Below are 22,260 nucleotides of genomic sequence, written 5' to 3' on the forward strand. Positions count from 1 at the left end.
TTGCATTATTCATACACACCATTTTAACTCAGCCTCCATTATTAGTATTTTATACATAAGATTAAACATAACCATGTTGGAACTTATTAAAATCATTTAAATATACATTTTCCGAGTATTGACATTTTACAATTTATTAATATTAACAATAAAAGATATTAGCGGTCAAAATTTTATGTTGACAAATATGACAGCCAATATGGACATTTACTTTGAAATAGAGGGCATACTTCATGATGTTTTAAGAAACTATAGCACTCATCAGTCATCACCAATGTTATACTCCTTCTGTCCTTAATATTTGCCCCATTCGACTTTTTTCGGTTTTTAAGACGCATCTTAAAATAGTTTTATCTCCATTAACAAACTAGATATTCTCGCTTTTTTCAAATGCATCAGTTTGACCAATATATTTGTCAAGACAAAACTTTGAACATTAAATTTAGGTAAGTTATAATAAGATTAGATAAGTAAAAAAAATAAGGCCATGTGGCACCTCGGACCTGGACACCTGATATGAAAAAATCTATCACATCAAGATAGAATAATACAAAACCAAAAAATGAAATTTAAAAAAAAAAAAAAAATCCATACAACAGAAATACTGGTGTAAGTACAGAAAGAGAAAATTAGAGAGTGAATTTAACCTCTATCCCCTAAAAAGTCTGAATCCCACGAAACTTCCTGGAAGCTCCCTCCCCCCCCCCCCCCTTCTATGGCTTCCTCCCTCCCCTTCTTAACCACCCTCTTCTTCCCTTCTCTTTCCCTTCATCCCAAACTCCTCCCTCCTTTCTCTCTCCTCCCTCCTTTCTCTATCCTCCTTCAACCGCCATAAAAAACCACCTTCGAGAACCACCGTCAATACCAAAAACCACCTTCAAAATCCACAACAATGAAGCAACTCCTGAAATCAATGAACCCAAAACAAATATTCCGGTCAAAAAAACCCAAATCATCACCATCAATCACAAAATCCGAACCACCATCATTCGGATCCACTTCATACTCTTCCTCAACCTCCTCCGATTCTTCAACCCACCGTCGGTCGGGCCCAGCACCGGGCCGAACCAAATCCGAGGACATCTCCCTCCGGCCCGACCCTTGGACTGAAGAAGCCTTCAAAATGATCGACCTCGACGGGGACGGTAAGATCACTCGAGTCGAACTTCACTCACTCTTCAAGCGCGTGAGAGTAAACGCGCCGTCGTTGAGCGAAGAAGAGGTGGCAGCAATGATCAAGGATATCGATATGGACGGAGACGGGTGCATCAGCCTAAAAGAGCTAGAAGCCGTTGGATCTGCGCTTGATCCGACGGCTGCGAATGAAGAAGATCTAAAAGGTGCGTTTGATTTCTTTGATTCGGATCATGATGGGAAGATATCGGCGAGTGAGTTGCACGCGGGGTTTGTTGCGTTGGGGGATGAACGGTGTACGTTAGAGGATTGCCGGCGTATGATAGAAGGTGTGGATATTAATAATGATGGATTTGTTTGTTTTCAGGATTTTAGCCGAATGATGAGTATTCCTAGATGAATTTTTATTTTTTTATTTTTGGGAGGGATAAAAAGGGATTTTTCTATTATTAAGTAAGGTTTAGATTGAATGTTTAAGAAATTTGTTCGATCATTAGCTTTAATGTGTTACCGTACATATTGAAATCAAATGATATGAAATCTTCCTTATTATCTACTCAATCTTGGTTTTTTTTTTCTTAGTTTAATTAAATTAATAATTGTTTTGTAATATTGATATTTAGCTTGATTATTATATACAAGTAGTTATTACTACGTACTTATTAGGCTATTATCTCGTCACATTTTGTATGATCGATGATAAAATCTGTGATTTTATTCGAAATTATACTTAATGGATGATAAAATCTGTGATTTTATTCGAAATTCGAAATTACACTTAATAATTAATTTCAATAATGTTGTACGAAGTACTAAAAATTTGTTGTAATCTCTGAAGAATTGAAGTATTATTTCATCTTGCAATGTGTAGGCTTGACTTTAATTTGTTAAAAGAGTACTCCCGTAGTAATGTAGACAAGATGCTATAATGATGTAAACGAGATAAGATTTATACGGCTAATCTAGCCTTGTAAGAAACTCAAATTTGAATCTCATACGTATGGGAAATTATCTAGAAATTAATTCATTTGAAGTTATTTTTCTTGTGTTTTTCCGCGAAGTTGCCTAAACTTAGCTGACATGTCAAGCATGTGACAGCCACATACAGGTGTCCACCGTGCGAGTCGTGCGAGCTGGGTTAGGGTTAGGTGGGTCGCGGGTTGGGGTTTCATGACACACGGCACGACACACGTAGGGTAGGGTGGGTCGGGTCGTGGGTTGGGTCGGAGAAGTTGGACACACCAGGGTTAGGTTCGTGGGTTAGACGAGTCGTGGGTGGGTCGAGCTGGGTTTGTGGGTTAGACGGATCGTGGGTGGGTCGAGCTGGGTTTGTGGGTTAGACGGGTCATGGGTGGGTCGAGCTAGGTTCGTGGGTTAGACGGGTCAAGGTGGGTTAGTGAGTTAGGGTGGGTCGAAGGGTGGGTTAGTGGGTTAGGGTCGGGTGGGTTTGTGGGTTAGGTGGGTTAGGTGGGTTAGGGTCGGGTGGGTTAGTGGGTTAGGGTCGGGTGGGTTTGTGGGTTAGGTGGGTTAGGGTCGGGTGGGTTTGTGGGTTAGGGTCGGGTGGGTTCGTGGGTTAGGGTCGGGTGGGTTGTGTGGTGTTTTAATTTTTACAAAATTAACAATTTGATGGCTTGCTCTTAATTAAGATGCCTACGTATCCTTATATTATAAAATAAGGAATCAAAGCCAGCGTAGTTCTTATATTGTACTTCTTTTGAAATTTGGGGGGGGGGGGCTTGGACCTATCTTTAGAAAACTAAAATTTAATTTTGCAATTAAATTGTAATTTTCGAAAAATAAGTTGCCTACGTATCCCGAAAGAATCAAAGCCCACGTAGTTCTTAGCGTACCTGATTTAGACTTTTCTAGCCACCCATGTTTGTTGCATCATCATCCCCGGAAGCTGCATCATCCGTTGACGACTCCAATATCATCACAGGATCATCTTCATCGTCTTCGTCTTCCTTTAAACCTTGAGTTCTTCTTTCAGCTTGATCCCAATCTTTCTTACAAACACAAATTTGAATGCTTTCCGGAGTTAAGCGAGATCTTTTTTCATCTAACACTCTTCTACCTGCACTAAAAGCAGACTCGGAAGCAACAGATGAAGCGGGAACTGCAAGTATATCTTTTGCAATTCTCGCCAATATAGGAAAACTTTTTTTATGTTCTTGCCACCATTTTATAATTTGAAAGTTGTTGTTGGTCTCATGTTGATATGACAAATAATCATTAATAGCAAGTGTTGAAGAAGATGATGATGAGAATGATGTAGATGCTTTGTGTTTTTTTTTCATAACTTTATCAAGAAAACCAAATCTAGAATCGGAAGTGCTAGTAGTAGTTGGTGTTGCCAAATCAAAACCATAAATAGATGCATAATGATCATAAAGGTCTCCCAAAACAGATTTGCATTTGTTAATATATTCACTAACATCATAATCGATACTTAAACTTGTATAATAAAATTCTAAAAGATTTTCCAAACCTTCAGCTTTGACACCGGGGTCAAGAATAGCAGCAATTCCATAAATGATTGGAAATTCACTAAAATAAGTATGCCACTTACGTTTCATGCTATCAAGAACGGGACGAAGTCCATCAATCTTCATATGCTCTTCGATGGTGTGAACAACTTTAACACACTCAATTATGACTAAATGAACGTTAGGCTCATAAATATAAGAGAAAATATGAGTTGCACTATCAAAAGCATTTAAAACATCACGAACAAAAGAAGCATTAGTCCAATGACTTTCGGTTATTAACTCAGTAGGATCAACACGAGTCTCATTGTAAAGTTGGGTCAAAATATCACGATACTTTATAGCATCACTCAACAACTTGAAAGTAGAATTCCAACGGGTAGGGGTATCAATAGACCATTGTCTTTTCTTAAGACCTCTCTCTTTACACATAGCTATGTACTTTCTTCTAACTGACTGAGTAATCCTAATCCATTTTATAACTGTTCTAATTGGGTTTAGCAATGGTTGCAACTCAGCGAGACCCTCTTGAACAGACAAATTCAAAATATGAGCACAACATCTAACATGCAAGAGACTACCACCCAACAACAAATTCAACTCGGAGTCATTTTTCAAATAGTCAATACACTTTGTGTTTGCAGTTGCATTATCAAGAGACAAAGAAAAAACTTTATTATTCAAGTGAAATTCTTTTAAACAATCCAAAATACGAACTTTGATGTTAAAACCGGTATGCCTTTCTTCCATAGCTTGAAAACATAGTATACGTTTTTGAATAAACCAATCATCATCCACCCAATGAGCAGTAATGCAAAGAAAAGGTTCGCCAAAACTAGAAGTCCATGTATCACTTGTAAAACTAACACGACCATCAAAAGTACGAAATAATTCAATCAAATCACTCCTATACTTATAATAAGAAGTTTGTGTATAACGTCTTAGGGTATTTCGGGGGACACGAGTAAATGCAGGTTGTAATGCAACTTTATTAAAATGCTCAACGTTTGCATTTTCACCGTAACTAAAAGGGTATTCATTAGCAATAACTAAAGTACTCATTTCATCAATCATTCTATCTTTATTATAAATGAAAGGTGTACCTCCGCCGGGTTGGTTCATGTATCCACCCAATTGTGTTTGGACGCCACCCCCCGAAGGACGGGGGCCATTTTCGAACAAGTCGTGTTTATTTTGCAAATGCCGACTCAAGGTTCCGGTTCCATCTCCCGTTTTCCAATTATATGACTTGACATTTGCACCTAGCGCCTTGCAAACTAGGCATGTACACGTGAACCTCTTTGGTTGACCAGGTTGCCATCCCGGGGGTGTGACCTCAACTCGTTCAAAATGTTTCCACACCCAAGAAAAATGTGCTCGACCTCTACTTTCACCGCCACCACCTTTCATAAATCAAATTATTAAAATTAATTTTTAAATGCTATTCATGAAAATAAGCTTTTAAATTTTAAATATTTTAATTATACTTATTTAAACGCATTTTTCATGGTAATTAACTAATTGTAAATCATAGAAAATTGGAAACTAAACTAACTTTATAATCATTAATAATAGTTTTTTTAAATATTCATAACAATAAAAATTTAATTAGAAATTACCTTGAGATGAAGGTTGAGATGTTGGTTGCGATGGAGGTGGCATAGTTGAACTTGATGATTGGTGGGACTCGTGGGAGAAATGTTGTGGTGGAGACGTTTGAATATTTTGCCTATCTCCTAAACCATAATCTCCATATTCATTGACAAATTGGTTTAAATTTTCCGTATTAATTTCATACGAAAAATTTGCACCACCACTCCTTTGGCTACCACTTCGACCACCACTTTGACTCCTTCCCATTCCTCCTCTTGAGCTCATTTTTTTTTGTATGATTACTAATTATAATATGGAGAAGAACTTTTTTTTTTTAGAATCTTAAGAATACTAATAATAATATTAAGGAGATTTTTTTTAACAAAAATATAACTCTATATAACACTTGAGAATTTGAGAACAATAAGAATTTTTAAGTAAGAGAGAAAGAAAGCTTGAATTTGTGTGGAAATTTGAGTGAAATGGAATTGGTATTTATAGGAAAAATAGAATGGATGATCATACACTTAAAAAACTAGCCGTTAGATACAAAAAACTAGCCGTTAGATACAAAAAACTAGCCGTTTTTTTTTTTAAAATGGATGTTAGGCCGTGCGGGCCGTGCGGGTCGTGCGAATTGTGCGGGCTGTGCGGGCCGTGCGGGTTGTGCGGGCCGTGCGGGTTGTGCCGGCCGTGCGGGTTGGGTGGGTCATGCGTGCGGGTTGGGTGGGTCATGCGTGCGGGTTAGGTGGGTTGGCTCGTGCGGGTTGGGTGGGTCATTCGTGCGGGTGGGCCGTGCGGGCTGGGTTGTGCCAGGTGGGTCGGGTTAGGTGGGTTCACGGGCTAGGTGTGTCGAATTAAATGAGTCAAAACGGGTTGTGCGATTTGGGTCGAATCAAACGGGTTAAACTGAGCTGGGTTGAAATGGGTTGTGTCGAAAATTTTGGACCCACAACACAACCCGGATTAAATCCGAGCTGTGCCGGGCTGTGCCGGATTGAAACCGGGTCGGACCCACGTGACCCACCAGCCGTGCGAGTTAGGGTGGGCTGGGTCCAACCCGGCCCACTGGCCACCTCGACATACTGATTCAAGTGTGATATGTACGAAGAATACGGAGTATTTTGATACGAAGTACTCCGTATATGACCGTAAGGTTGACCAATGAGCTACTTCCATTTTATAGCCCTTTGGTCCTTCCACCTATCGTAAGTTTACATCTCACAACCTTAAAGTTATGAGGTCTAACGTCTCAATCTTCTCAAAGGATTTCTTTAGAAATATGGAGTTATTTGTTAACATCTCAATCTTCTCAAAGGGTAGACCAATGAGCTACTTACGTTCTATAGCCCTTTGGTCCTTTCACTCGATATCTTAAGTAGAAGTCTTTGGTAAGTTTACGTCTCACAATCTTAATTGAGGTAGTGACTTACCTCTATCTAGGTGTTCTTTGGGGGTACCGAGTTCTCTAACCTCTCTTCATTCTCAAAAGGCCTTGCCTGTGTAAACCAAGTAGAGAGAAAATTAGTTTGATTAGTGTTTATTTCGTTGACAAACGAAAACATGACAAACAAAAGAAGTTTGTTGAATGGTTGGCAAAATTTGAAGTTTCTAAGAAGTTTAGCTTCCCACAAACTTGATCGATCAACATAACTAAACAAAATTAAGCATTTTTAGTTTTTTTTATTTTAAATTTTTTATTTAAGAGCATTATTTCTTATATTTTATCAAACAAGCACATACGAGTAGTAAAACTAATTTAAGACCAATTTGTTCTTATACTATAGTTCTTATTACTCGTATACTATTAATGGTCTATTAGTTGTTTAATACTCCGTACTTCGTATTAATGGCCAAGTTATATAGAAAAATTATATGTGATCTTGAATTAAGGTTTTAACACTATTTTGTGTTGATTTCAACTTTTGTTTTCATATGTTCCATTAAGTTGATTTTGATTTTTGTTTTCATATGTTATATTGAGTAATAAGTTTAGATAAAATTACATAAGTTCACATAAATTCAAACAATATAAAATAAGTTCTGAATAGTTTAAGTAATACAATACTTTTTCTATTCTGTTTTACTCGTACTTGACCAATTTCAATTATCAAAGTAGTGCAAAAGTGATTATGTGAATACTTGAAATGTACATAAATCAAACTAGTTCACCTAAAAAGGAGGAGAAAAAAAAAAAAATAATAATTTCAGACAAAACGAAATGAACCAAACTGCGCCAGGGACTTGCTTTGAAAACTTAATTTGGTTCTAATTAAACTTAGGATCCGTTTAGTATAAGTGGCAATTTTCATCCTTTAAATTTTTAATGACTTAATGATTTTCAAAAATATTGTGAAAATTGAAAACAAAAATGATAACAAACAAACTACTGCTGACTAATTAGAAATAAAAATAATCATAGGAACATAAAAACAGGGGAGCCAGTCAAAATTCTATTTTGTTCTCACGTCAGTCAATTGAGGATCCTATATTATTACTGCCATTTTCGGCTTAATCTGCTCAATATTGATTTGTTTGTGCATGTGAATGATGACCAAATTTTTTTAAGTGATAAAAATTAACTTATCAAGTAATATAATGTGTATTCAATTTGGGGTTTCTTTAATTAGTCTACGTGATGATGTATGGTTAGCTGATAGGAGGGAAAAACAAAAAGTTCATGGCTCTTTAATTTCTTACAAATTGTTGTAAAAAAAACTGTATGTCTCGGATAGTCAAATCAAGTAGCCGATCAAATTGCTCATATCGATCATCGTGTGTCTTAAGACTTTTGTTCACCTTTTTACTTACTTTAAGAAAAATAATTAATTCAAATAAGATAATTCAGAACAAAATAGGCTTTTAATAAGAGTTGATAAGGGCAACCCAAATTTAAATTACGATATATAATTAAAATAAGTTCTCTGGGTAAGTTTAGATAAATTCAAATACAATAAAAGTGCATATTAGATGAATAAAACACACCAGTGCATTATACGAAGTATATATTCACTTGATTTTTCATTGATTAATACATTAAACTTATTTATAAGTGTTTAAATTATCTAAATAATCTTATCACAACTTAGTTTAGTTGTAATCAAATTAAGCTTAAGTAGAATTTATTTTACCTTTTCATAACTTATATAAATGTATTAATTAAACTTAAGGGGAACAAAATATGACTTTAGTTATAATGAATAATTATTAGATTTAACTTTCTTTTTCTTTTCTCTTTTTTTTTTTTTAATTAACTACAAGGTTATGGGTTTAAAATCTTTACTTTTTTAAAAAAATTGTGCATGATTGAACACCATTGCATTTAAATTTTAAGATGATTCAATGAATAACTTTTAGTCTTTTTGGCAGATATACGTTGGATCATCGTAGGTAGATTTATCATGACTTTAGTTGACAAATTAAAAAGATCATTTCCCTCTAATCATTGATCATTTTTATGGCTGTTGCCGTGAATGATAATTTGATAGCACCCTCTATATGAGTATACTCCCTCCATTCTTTTATCACTTGCATTTTATGTGGTCTCCAACTCACATGTTTGGCCAATTATTACATTAATTACATGTGTAAGACAAATTATGAAAATATGATATTTAGATAATAAACATTAAAACAATTCTAACTAGAACATATATGATAAATTTTTATTTGTATATAAGCCGTAATAGATGATCAAAGTTTTTTTATTTGATCCAATGAATAGTAATTGTGAGTAGAACAAAAAAGAATGAAGGATATATAAATTGAAATTAGGTCAATTAATATATTAAATCTGTTTAATTTTTTACTCGAAACTAGTCCGACCAACCCAATTTGACAAATGTAACACAAAATACTTTTTTTTTTGGATAAAGATTGATTCATAAATAAAAAGTCATACGACATCTACAAAGAGATTTATATCTAATAAATACATGACAATTGAATCAAATAAAAACTTCCTTTCAGCAGAGCAACGATCGTTATTGCAAATCGTACATTCTTCATACCCTCTTTCATATCGCTGTGATTTACAGCCTTCTTCGACGAGGGGGTCTATTGTTCTGTTGTAGTCGTGAAGAAAATTTTCGTCTGATTCATGTGATTGTAATCGAAGGATTAACCTCTTTTTCGATCCCACACAAATCTTTACCCATGATACAGTGTTGATATAATATTATATATGTAAAGATAATATTTGGAAATATTGTTAGTAGTCCTTAGTTATCTTTATGTTAATATTTGATTTGATCTTATTCCTAAGCCTAAGATAATTAGGAATATATTGTAAACTATATATGTACACGGTTCAGCATAATGAGAACTGGGAGGTATTGAGTTAATTTGACATGATATCAGGAGCCTAGGTTTAGGAATCCACAATTTTATTTTATTTTTTTCAGCGTGATTGGTAATGGCGAAGGGAGATGATGATGTTCCGCCACCACCTACTGTCGATCTTGAGTATCATCTGGGATCGAGTGATCATCCCAGAATAATTATTACACCAATCAAGCTACCCGAGGCGAATTATGACGAGTGGGCTAAGGCTATACGTAGAGCCTTGATTGCTAAGTGGAAGTTTGGGTTTGTGGATGGCTCGATTGAGGAGCCTGCAGCCGATTCTCCAAAGAGGAAGCATTTGGTAGCTGTAAATTCCATGCTTGTTTTTTGGATTAGTAATACGTTGGATGATTCCTTGCGTCCCACCATCTGAGATTATGATTACGTGAGTGAGTTATGGGTACATATTCAACAACGATATTGTGTTGTAAGTGGTACTCGAGTCTGTCAATTGAAGAATTCTTTGGGAGAGTGTAAGCAAACGTCCTCAGAGTCGGTTACAGAGTATTTTGGACGGTTATCCAAAATATGGACGGAGCTGCTACGGTACTGCCGAGTTCCAAAGTGTTATTGTGGGCAATGCAAATGCAATATTGCAAAGCAATGCAAGTAGGTGACATTCGTGATGAAGATTACTTGCACTATTTTTTGATTGGGCTTGATGATCCATACGAGGCAATCCGGGCTCAATTGTTGGCACAAATGCCCTTGCTTCTTGTGGATAGTGCATATCAAGCAGTGATAAACATCGAGAGGCTTCGTTCGAGGGATGGAAAGACAAAGGAGAATGTGATGGCTTTTAAGGTGGACTCATGAGTTAAGTCGACCTCGGGTGATGGTGAAAGACCATTTTGTACTCATTGCAATCGGGAAGGTCATGATAAAGAGAGTTGTTATCAATTGATCGGGTTTCCCGAATGGTGGGACGAGAATCGTAAAGGAGGTAGAGGTGCCGGTAGAGGAGGACGAGGTGGTCGTGGGGAAGAAATAGTGGTCGTGATGCTAGTGGGGGGCGAAGTAATGCTTCTACAAATACTGCACATCGTGCAAATGCTATCCAAGGGGGCGTGAACAATGCAGCGGGAAGCAACAATAATCAGGCTCCCTCCACACAAGGCCTTGTAGGTGTGACATCCGATCAGGCACAACAAATCATTGAGTTTCTTAGTAATAAATCTAAGTCTCGCTTAGAAGGTAAGACAAAAGTCCCGTGGATCGTGGATACCGGAGCCTTTAATCATGTAACAAATGATTTGTCGATTATGAGAAACATTAAAACAATTCAAAATTATCCAGTGGGATTACCGGATGGTCAAATAGTGAACGTGAATCAATTGGGTTCGGTTACACTAGAGGGTGGTCTTGTTGTTGATAATGAGTTGTTTGTACCACATTTAAAATGTAATTTAATCTCTGTCACTAAACTGAGTGATGAATCTAGATGTACAATGCAATTTACTAACAAAATTTGTGTTATTCAGGACCAATTGATAAGGACGGTAATTGGCGTGGGTGAACGAGAAAATGGAATTTATTTTTCGAGGTGTGCCGCAAGTGAAGGTGCTAGCAGTGGAATGTGTGGTAGATCATTGACATCAACGCATCGGTCATCCGTCGGAGAAAGTTTTGAAGTTACTTCCGCCTACGAGTAACTCAATTAGGAGGAATAATAATGTGTGTGATGTATGCCCTTGGGCAAAACAATCTATAGATAGGTTTCCTATTAGCAAGAATAAAGCCAGTAATTTGTTTGATCTAGTTCAGATTGACTTGTGGGGTCCTTACAGGGTAGCCTTGTCGTGTGGTGCAAAATATTTTTTGACAATAGTAGATGACTATTCTAGGGGTGTGTGGATTTATTTGATTAGCAATAAAACTGAAGTTGAATTTCATTTTCTCAATTTTATTGCTTTGATAAAACGCCAATTTAATAGAGAAATAAAAGTGGTTCGTAGTGATAATGGTACCGAATTTAATCATCTTAGGGAATATTTTGTCAAAAATGGGATTATTTTTTAGTCTTCTTGTGTTGGTACTCCTCAAAAGAATGGCAGAGTGGAGAGAAAACATCAACATATTTTGAATGTGGCACGGGCATTAAGATTTCAAGGTAGATTACCTATTAAGTTTTGGGGGAGTGTGCTTTGACAGCTTGTTATTTGATTAATCTTACTCCGAGTCCTTTACTTGACAATAAAACTCCAATGTTGTTTGGCGAAATTCCTTCTTATGAGTCAATTCGTGTGTTTGGATGTTTGTGTTATGCACATAATCAAAGAAGTAAGGGAGATAAATTTGAGTCTCGGGGTCGGAAATGTATTTTTCTTGGTTACCCTTTTGGAAAAAAGGGGTGGCAATTGTTTGATTTGGAGACTAGGGAGTACTTTGTGTTTAGGGACGTGAAATTTCATAAGCATATTTTTTCTTATGTTGAGAAATCGGATGAGTCTTTGGTGTCGGGATTAGGAGAGGAGATGTTTAGTGTAGACAATGGTGATGAATTTGAGCAATGGAACATGGGTGGCATACCACATAGTGGAGTTAAGGAAGAAATAAGAGGTGAGTATGAATTTTAGGAAGCCAAAGGAGATGGAGCACCCATCGAGGGTCAATCGGGAGCTGGCCGAGAGCAGCACCAAGGCAGTCCAACAGGTGTTGGGCGAGAGCAGAGCCTGCAGCAGGCAACCTCATCATCGAGGGCTGAGCGTAAGCAGAGCTAGCACCAGCTCGGTAGGGGGGGCAGACTATCCACAAGCAGTACAGTCCGCAATCCAGTTGCGGGGAAGTGATGAAGGTCGCAGCTTAGTTGCGGAGGATACTGATGTACAGCAAGATGAGGTTCCAAATGATGAAATTCATACTACTCAAGATGAAACGAATGAGGAAATGTTGGGGCGAGGGAAGCGTGTGAAGTTCCTTTCGACAAAACTTTGTGACTATGTTACGCATACTATTCCAAAAAATAAAGCTCCACCGTTGTCATCCGCGGAATCATCTTCCTCAGGTACTATTTATCCTATAACCTATTTTCTTAATTATGATCGGTTTTCCTCGAAACATAGAAACTGTATTGCTGCAGTAACAGAGGCGCGAATTCCAAGAACTTTTCAAGAGGCAATGAGACATGAAGGGTGGAGAGATGCAATGGCATCCGAGATTAAGGCCTTAGAAGATCAAGGTACGTGGACCTTGGAGACACTTCCGAAAGGGAATAGAGCGCTTGGAAGCAAGTGGGTTTACATTGAGAAGAGAGATGAGAAAGGCAAACTGATTAGATTAAAAGCTAGATTGGTATGTCTTGGAAATCATCAAGAGGAAGGCATAGACTACAATGAGACATTTGCTCTCGTGGCAAAGATGTCAACAGTTTGTACTTTTCTAGTTGTAGCAGCGGTGAAGGACTGGGAAGTGCATCAAATGGATGTACATAACGCCTTTTTCATGGAGATTTGGAGGAGGAGATTTACATGAAAGTTCCCCCTGGGTTTCAGAGAAACAATTCAGATAAGTGTGCAGAATGAAGAAATCGTTGTACGGGCTAAGACAGGCACCTAGGTGTTGGTTCGAGAAATTGTCCACAGCTTGAAAAAATATGGTTTTAAACAATCATATTCAGATTACACTTCTAGAAATAGGTCGTTTTCTGACGGAATCGTTTCGACGGACTTAAATTCCGTCGGAGAATTCGAAAATTCCGACGTAATTTTGGTTTGTCAGAAATATCCGTCGGAAAAGCTAAGTTGCGACGGAAAATCCCTCGGAAATATTCCGACGGATTTTTTTTTCCCTCGGAATTTACTGCTTCTGACGGAATATTCCCTCGGAAAATTTCTCCCGACGGATTTTTCCGTCGGAAGATGTAAATTCCGAGGGAAAATAAATCCCTCGGAATATATTAATTTCCTACGGGTTTAATTCCGTAGGAAAATTCCAAATCCTTCGGAATATTTCGACGGAATTTTATAAAAAAAAAAAAAAAACTAAATCCTAAAAAGACGGATCTCACAGAAACCCCCCTATTCTCTTTCCTCTCCTATACTCTCCTCTCTCCTCTCTTCTTTCTCTTTCTTTCCCTCTAGGAAAAGCCGCCTGTTCTTCTTCTTCTTTCCCTTTAATTTCTCGACCCTCCTTCTTCTCTTCTCATCCCTCCTTCTTCTCTTCTCATCCCTCCTTTTTCCTCCTTTCTTTTTCTTCTCGATCTCCTTATCACTCCTCTTTGCAACAACCACCGACAACACCAACCGCGCAAGAACACCACCACCGCAACAACCATCGACAACACCAAGGCCGCGCAAGAACACCACCACCGCAACAACCTCCGACAACACCAACACCGAAAACAAATCTACATTTAATTTTGATTAGAATTAGATCTAGTTTTATTTTGTTCAAATTTTCAATGTATAACTTTTTTATTGAAATAATTGTATATTTAAGTTAAAATATTTGAGATAATTGTATAGTATAATTTGTTTTTGTTAAATTTTGAATTTTGTGTTGATTTTAGATTGTTTATTTAATTTTGAATTTCTGGTTTTCATTTTATGTTTTGATTTTTTTTTTTTTTTTTTTTTTTTTTTTTTTTTTTTTGTCACGGGTTAGGGGTTTTTTTTTGGTGGGTGGTGAGGTGGGTTCGGGTTGGTAGGTTCTGGTGGGTGGGTTCGGGTCTGGTAGGTGAAGATGGTTGGTTAGGGTTAAGGTGGTGGGTCTGGTGGGGTAAAGAGGGTTATTGCGGTGGTGGGATAAGGGTGTGGTTAGGCGTGGGGGGTTAGGGTTTGGGTTAGAGGGTTTTGGTGGGTTACGGTGTAGTGGGTTACGGTGGTGGGTTATGGTGGTGGGTTAAGGGGGTGGATCTGGTGGGTTAGGGTTAGGTGGGTTAAGGTGGTGGTTTACGGTGGTGGGCCTGGTGGGTGAGGGCGAGGTAGGTTTTTTTCTTTTTTTTTTTAAATTTTTTTTCCGGCAGGTTCCAACGGACTATTCCATCGGAAGGTAAATTATAACGACGGAAACAGTTCCGTCGGAACGTTGCGATGGAATTCCCAATAAAGTCAAACTTGACTCCGACAACCTTAATTCCGTCAGAATGGACCTTTCCGACGGAAATTTTCTCGGAATATCACGAAATTCCTACAAAAGGTAATGTGACGGTGCGTTCCGACGGAATTTCAGGGTTTTTCGAGGGATTTTTTCCGTCGTTGATTGGCTGTTTTCTAGTAGTGTTACTCGTTGTTTACTTTGTCAAAAGGTAAATTGCAATTGAGTGTGTTAGTTTATGTGGATGACATGATTATTGCATGTAATAGTAAATTTGCATTGGAGAGTTTTAAAGCATATTTGTGTGAATGTTTTAAAATGAAAGATCTAGGAGCCTTGAAATATTTTTTGGGATTAGAAGTAGCCCATAGCAAACATGGATTTTATGTTTGTCAGAGAAAGTATGCCTTGGATATTATTTCAGAAACAGGGTTATTAGGTGCTAAACCTGCGAATTTATTTTCCAATGGAGCAGAATCACAAGCTAGCAGTTTCAGGGGGGAAAGATTTTTCAGATGGTGAGAAATATAGGCGTCAGATATATCTAGCTGTGACTAGACCAGACTTGACATATTCGGTGCATATACTATCTCAGTTTATGCAGTCACCAAAAGAAGAGCATTGAGAGGCAACTTTGAGAGTGATTCAATATCTAAAGAAGTGTCCGGGCCAAGGTATTCTTCTTAGATCTGATAGTGCTCTGCAGTTGGAAGGTTGGTGTGATTCAGATTGGGCAAGTTGTCCATTAACTCGATGATCCTTGATTGGTTGGCTTGTGTTAGTTGGTTTTTCTCATGTGTCATGGAAGACCAAGAAACAACATACGGTGTCTAAAAGCTCATCAGAAGCAGAATATCGATCAATGTCAACGTTGACATGTGAATTGAAGTGGTTAAAGAGAATGCTTTATGATTTAGGTGTTGAACACAAGCAAGGGATGAAAGTTTTATGTGATAGTCAGTCGGCCCTACATATTGCTAATAATCCAGTCTTTCATGAACGGACCAAGCATATTGAACTTGATTGTCATTTTATTAGAGATGCAGTTAAAGAGGGTCTCATATGTCCGTCATATGTGTCTACGAAGATACATTTAGCGGATATCTTTACAAAGGCATTGCGAAAGGCGCAATTTGAGTTTTTTTCTTAACAAGATGGGCATTCGAGATCTTCATGCTCCATCTTTAGGGGGGATGTTGAGATAATATTATATATGTAAAGATAATATTTAGGAAATATTGTTAGTAGTCCTTAGTTACCTTTATGTTAATATTTGATTTGATCTTATTCCTAAGCCTAAGATAATTAGGAATATATTGTAAACTATTTATGTATACGGTTCAGCATAATGAAAACTGGGAGGTATTGAGTTAATTTGACAAACAACTTGTACCATACTAAACTCAAAAAACAAAACTAAAACTAAAACAAAGTCCATCATAGGGGCATTTACTACACTCAAATCCACTACAGGCCAGGGTACTTAGAACCTTCAAAAAGTGTAGTTTTATTGAATTTAATAACAAAAACATAAGGAAACTAATGGAAAAATAAGACACTTTTTTTTTTTTTTTTTTTTTTTTAAGAACTCTAGAGAGAAAAAAAAAAAAAGAGGAGACGGCTAGGATTTTTTTATAATGTAACACAAACTACTACTTGCATGTATATTAATCTTTTTAATTTTATTTTAGACACAAAATTATTAATGATATTAGTAGTCAAATATATACACCAGTATATTACAAATCAATATTGACATATTGTATAATTGTGGATTAGAATTTACGCACTAACATACCACTATGGCGTGTTTGGGAAAGCCACTAATCAAAGTAGTTATAATTGATTGCTATTATAATTATTATTTACAATATATTTGAACATGGGTTGTTTGGAAAAAAAAAAAGTTGGTTGCAAGTTAGAAAAGTCACCATGGTCTGTTTTGGAGCTAAGTGTGCACATAACGTGGAAATTGATTTCTTTTATCTCATTCTCTTCCATACTTTATAATTTGTGTGGAAATCTGACTATGCTAGCGACTTAGAGATGTAAGAATGCATCCAATTACACGTTTTTGCCGTAATTTTCACTGGTTTTGTTCTTTCTATTAGCTTTTTACGTGTTTGAAAAATATCATGTATGTAAGTAAGTTAAAACTATTGTCTCACATTAAAATTAAAGTGTACTCTTTCACTATCAATTGATTTGAGGGTGTTTTTTATGCGGAGAAAATATGTATCCATAGCAAACTCTGCTCCGACGTGAACTTGTGTAGACTTAAAAAATGCAAGATGAAGTTGATTTGAAAATCTGTTTATGTTTAGAACAGTAGTTCAAAAATATTGTAATGCCGCACTCTGCATCTTTGTGATGCATTCTACAGAAGTTGACTAAATATCAGTTTTGGTTTTGGGCTTTTTGCCTTTTGGGTTATAACCTCATCAATATTGTGCAAAAGTGTTGGAGTGATCTTTTGTCTATCGTTAGTCTGTTACACAGTACTCCTATTAATATAGGCGTGTTTTTATCACATATTGACATATTGTTGATACACTTTTCATACTTAAACCAAGTTTATTTGGTTTTTTTTATTTTTTTTATTTTTTTTTTATTTTTTTAGAGAGCCACAAAAGGTTGAGGGTGAGAATCGATCGCAAGTTATCTTGGAATCGGAGGAAAGTTTTAACCACTTGAGCTATCCCTCACTCTCATCAACTTCGTTAGTTGACATTCATATGAATAATTATCATAATTATAAGGAAAAATTGCCAAGAATAATCCCAATTTTGCTCTATCTATTCTAAATAATCCCAACTTTCGATTATTTTTTAATAATCCCAACTTTATACACTATCCGTTCAAAACAGTCTCATCCAGTCATTCAACTTGCCATACAAGTTATCGGACACGTGTCATTCTACCATAGGTTTAAAATAATAATAAAAAAAATTAAAAAAAATTTACAAAAAAAAAAAAAAAACCACCAGCCTCTTCAACCAAGCCACCCCATTGCCGAGCCCAACCACATGACTCCCAAGCACCGGCCGTCGCCCAGACACCTTCCCCCGGCGCCGGCGCCGCCCTGACATTCTCCCCCGTCCACATAATTAAACCACCATTTCCTCACCCCAAAACATCATCCCCTCTCCCCAAAACATCTGTTTATTGAAACTCAGATGTGGTAAGCCAAGCAGTAGTCATCACAACCTATGGCGCTGCCACTTGGCAAATAATTATTCTTGATTTTATGATAATTTAATTTTCTTGCTCATGGTGGTGGAACAGGCTAGTAATTTGGTTCTCTGTTGTGTAATTATTGTTGGCTATAATTGCTTTAATGGCTATTTTTTAAGTACATTTCGTGGTGTTTTGGGGTGAGGGGATGGTGGTTTAATTAAGTGGAAGGGAGAGGGCTCACGGCGGGAGAGGGTTACGGATGGCGCCGACCGTGGTATAGCTCGGTCCGGTGCCGGCAAGGGGAGGGGGACAGAGGTGGCGCCTGCCGGAGGGGACGGCCTGGGTGGTGCGGGGGATTTGGTGGTTTTTTTTTTTTTATCTTTTTTTAATTAATTAGTTTTATAAAAGTTTTTTACCAATCACGTGGTGATACGTGTGTATTAAACTTTAAAAAAAAAAAAATTACTTGTTTAATAGGTCACTGGTCACCCGGAACTATTTAGAGCGGATGAAATATAAAGTTGGGATTATTAAAAAACAAAGGGTATTTATCAATGGTACACCCAAGGTTTGGACCTTTATTAATTGTACACCTACTCAATTATTCTTTATCAGTAGTACACCCAAGGTTTCACACAATTATCAGCGGTACACCTACCGTACCCTTTTCGTTAAAAAACGTTAGTTTTGTTTTTTTTTTTTCGATTTTTTAACTTAAAAATTGACATGTGGCGGCCTGGGATTGGTCCAAAACAATAAAAATAAAATAAAATAAAATTTTAAAAAAAGCTAGATTAATAAAATAAGATAATTTTTTTTAATTTTTAAATTTTGATTATTTTTTTTATTTTTTTTTCCTTTTTTTCCTACCTCCTTCCTTTCTCTTTCCTCCATCCTTCCTCCTCCTCCATAACTTCCGACAGCCCACCCGGACATCCCACCCCCCTCTGACCACCCCTCCCCTTCTCTTTCCTCTTCCTTTTTCTTTCCTTTTCCCTTCCACCACCATAAATTCCTGCTACAAGTAACCAAATCTGACAGCCCCTAAAAACCCTGTTGAAACCCCAACCTTTAAAACCCGAAACCCCCTGAAACACCCAACCTTGAACCCAAAACCCCCTGAAACACCCACTCTTGAACCCTACACCCTCCGAAACCCCCACCAAAGAAACTGATACACCTCGAAACCCCTGCCATTAAAGCCAATACACCCTAAAACCCCCACCATTAATGTCGGTACACCCCGAAACCCCCACCCTTCCCCCCACAGCTAGCCCCCTCCCCTGCCGGCGGCCGGCGCCTAACACATCAAGATTTGAACTTGACCCTAGTTGGAATTGACCAGGAGGAAGCAATGGGTTGAAAGCAGGATTTGAACCGAACTTTGAGATAGGTTCTTTGGGTGAAATTGAATTTGCTTGTTTCTGATTTTGTGATTGCAGGGGAGTCCGTTGCGGGTTGAGGTGTTGCTAGCCAGCGACAGGTGACGGGTCAGAGTGAGATGAGGGAGGTTAGAGCGTTGATTATGTGGGTTGTTGCGTGGCTGCAATATTGATGCGGTATTGGTGTGAAAGATGCGGTTGACTGGTGGTGTTGTTGGGTGTGATTGGTGGCGATTTTGGGCTGTGGCTGGAGAAGGAGTGTGTGGTGAATGGTGGTAAGGCACGGGATGTGAACTGTTGCGGCAGGTTGGTGGTGATTGGTGGATAATTGAGGGGTGAATTGTGGTGTAGGAGGATGGTTTCGACTTTCGAGAAGGTGGTTTAGGGTTCGAGGATGGGATCGCCAGCGCCGGGGGTTGTTGGGCGCTAGCCTCCGTCAGATGGAGGGAGGGGTGGCTGGCAGTGGGGTCAGGAAAGGAGGGGTTGGCAGTTAATTAATTTTTTTTTTAAGTTAAAAAATCAAAAAAGCCAAAGCTAACTTTTTTTTACGGAAAGCGTACGGTAAGGTGTAACGCTGATAACCGTGTGAAACCTTGGGTGTACCACTGATAAAGAATAATTGAGTAGGTGTACCATTGATAAAGGCCCGAACCTTGGGTGTACCATTGATAATTTCCCAAAAATAATCGAAAGTTGAGATTATTCTTGACAAATTTTCCTAATTATAAATTGTAATTATAACCTCAAAATGAAGTAAGCTGCATGTAATATGGGCAAAAAAAAAAAAAAAAAAAAAATTCTTACCCTGAATATCTTTAAGGAATTAAATTTAATTCTGTGAACAGAATTTATGTCCTGTTCGGATAAATTAACTGAATTAAAAAAACTTTAGTAAAATCAGTAGAAACAGAAAGGCTAAAATTAAAAAAAGATAATGTCCCTAGGGGCACGGCATTTTATGAAGGAGGGTATTTTCCAGGAAGTTTCATAGATATAAATAATTGTAAAGTGTTCCTAATTTTGTGGAAAGAAAAGAAAATAAAACGTACAATTCGTATACTCCGTAATTCTTTTCCGTGGAACATGCTGCTTGCTTTCTTACAGTTATCATCACTCTCAGCGTTAGACCCGTGTTTTGCATATTTATTTATTTATTTATTTTTTTTTTTTTGGGATAAATTTAGCTGATTTTTTTAAACCCCTAATTATTGATTGTCGTGACCGACCTACTTTGATTAATTGAATAGGTAGTTGGACTAATACCTTTTAATTTGAGTTTACCATTGTTCATATGTTGTGTATGTCTAATTATTAGGTTGACGGAAGATAAATCACGAGTCATAATATTCTAATTTGGATAACCAATTAAAGAAAACGTCTTTCTTTGGAAAAATACGAACAATAGTGTCAATATTATATGCATTATTCTTATCAAAATAAAAAAAAAAAATAAATAAAAAATTAAATTATATGCATTATCTACATATAGATGGGGGGATTGTTCAATTAGCCATCTTGATATATAAACATACAATTACATCTTATTATTGGTCTACCACATTATTAATGTCAGCTATTTTTGTCGAACAACATATGTAAAATTGTAAAGGATCTTAAAGATAGTTCTCAAGCTTGGGATAGATTGAAACCGTCTACAATACTAAGCTATTACATCACTACATACTAGTCCGTATAACTTTATTGTGTTTCGGCTCTTTATACAAAATACGTACTCCGTAATAAATTAAAGTAATTAAATAATAAATAACTACAAACTCCAGTACACTTAAATATCACAGCAGATAGTACCATGTTTGTTGTGGAAGAGTAAATGCTCCTCTGCCCCTTAAAGAGTTTAAGGGGTGGGAAGTCGTAGTAGAGAAATGGAGATAGAAGATGAGAGATTGAGAGGTGGGAAAAACATATGCCAAGTAAATAAGATACACCTGATTTTGTGACCAAAAAAAGTAACCAAAAATAAATAAATAAATAAATAAAAGAAAAATTAAAATAAATAATCCTACCTTTGCGTGGTTTGACAATAGAAATCCCACCTTTTGATTATTACAAGGCAAATCCACTTTGGTATGTCATTTTCTTTTAATGAATCTTAATTTGTTGGTGACCAATTTTTGTAGGTCATATGCCATGTGTCAAATTTTAATAGGTTCATTTAATTTTTTTTAATAATAAATAAAAAACAAAAAAACAAAATTACAGAAAACAGAAAAAAAAAAAGAAAAAAAAAACAATCACCAACCTCCCACCGTGAAACCCTAGTCCATACCCAAGCCACCACCAAAAATCGGCCAACCGCCCTCCTTAACCTCTGAAAGTTGCCGGCCGGAACCCGCCCATCAGGGAAACGGTGGAGTTTTCGCGGTTGGGGTCGAGTTTTTATGATGTTTAAGGGGGGATTTCGGGCTGATCGAGGTGGGGATTTTTGGTTAGAGTGGTTGGGTGGGGTTTTTCGGGGCTAGGATGGAAGGTTCGAGGATATTCAATGATTAGAGATGGTTTTCGGCGGCTGGGTAGCATTTTCAGGGTGGTTATTGTGGTGGTTATGGTGGATTCGGGGGTGGGATCGATTTGGGTAAGGGGGTGATTTTGGGGGTGGCTTTTGGTCGGCAAAGTGGTTTTTGGTATTTAGGGGGTTTCAGTCGGCCAATTTCAGGGGTTTAGGGTGGTGGCCGGCCGGTTTTCGCTGGGGCGAGGGTACAGGTTAGGGTTTTACAGTGGTTGGGGTGGCTAGTGGGTGGTGGGCTCTTTTCTTATCTTTTTTTTTTTTTTTTTTTTTTACCTCTTTTTGTTTTTGTTTTTAACTTCTTTTATTTTGAGCAATTGTTGAGCGACACGTAGCTTTAAAAAAAATAAAAAAAAAATTTAACCTGATTAACAGGCTGTAGGTAAAAAGGTCTGTTAAAAGAATATGACATACAAAGGTGGGATTGCCTCGTAATAACCAAAAGGTGGGATTGTTATTGTCAGACCATGCAAAGGTGGGATTATTTATTTCCATTTTTCCTAAATATGCAAAGGTGTTAATAATATTTGGTGTAGTTGATAGAAATTCTACCGTATGATCTTAATATTAAAATTCAATTCTTACT

The 22,260-nt window shown here is 37.2% G+C and overlaps 2 protein-coding genes across 2 annotated transcripts; both read left to right on the forward strand.

Annotated features, from left to right (window-relative positions):
• Positions 1-742: 742 nt before the first annotated feature.
• LOC110707390 (probable calcium-binding protein CML36) lies at positions 743-1,695 on the forward strand. Its single transcript, XM_021885423.1, has one exon. The coding sequence runs from the start codon at positions 893-895 to the stop codon at positions 1,532-1,534; it is 642 nt and encodes a 213-aa protein (XP_021741115.1). The 5' UTR covers positions 743-892; the 3' UTR covers positions 1,535-1,695.
• A 10,451-nt stretch (positions 1,696-12,146) lies between these two features.
• LOC110707407 lies at positions 12,147-13,028 on the forward strand. The gene has a single exon (XM_021885440.1). The coding sequence runs from the start codon at positions 12,147-12,149 to the stop codon at positions 13,026-13,028; it is 882 nt and encodes a 293-aa protein (XP_021741132.1).
• Positions 13,029-22,260: the final 9,232 nt, after the last annotated feature.

This window comes from Chenopodium quinoa, unplaced genomic scaffold, assembly GCF_001683475.1.
Source record: "Chenopodium quinoa cultivar QQ74 unplaced genomic scaffold, ASM168347v1, whole genome shotgun sequence".
In the NCBI taxonomy this organism is placed as follows: Eukaryota; Viridiplantae; Streptophyta; class Magnoliopsida; order Caryophyllales; family Amaranthaceae; genus Chenopodium; species Chenopodium quinoa.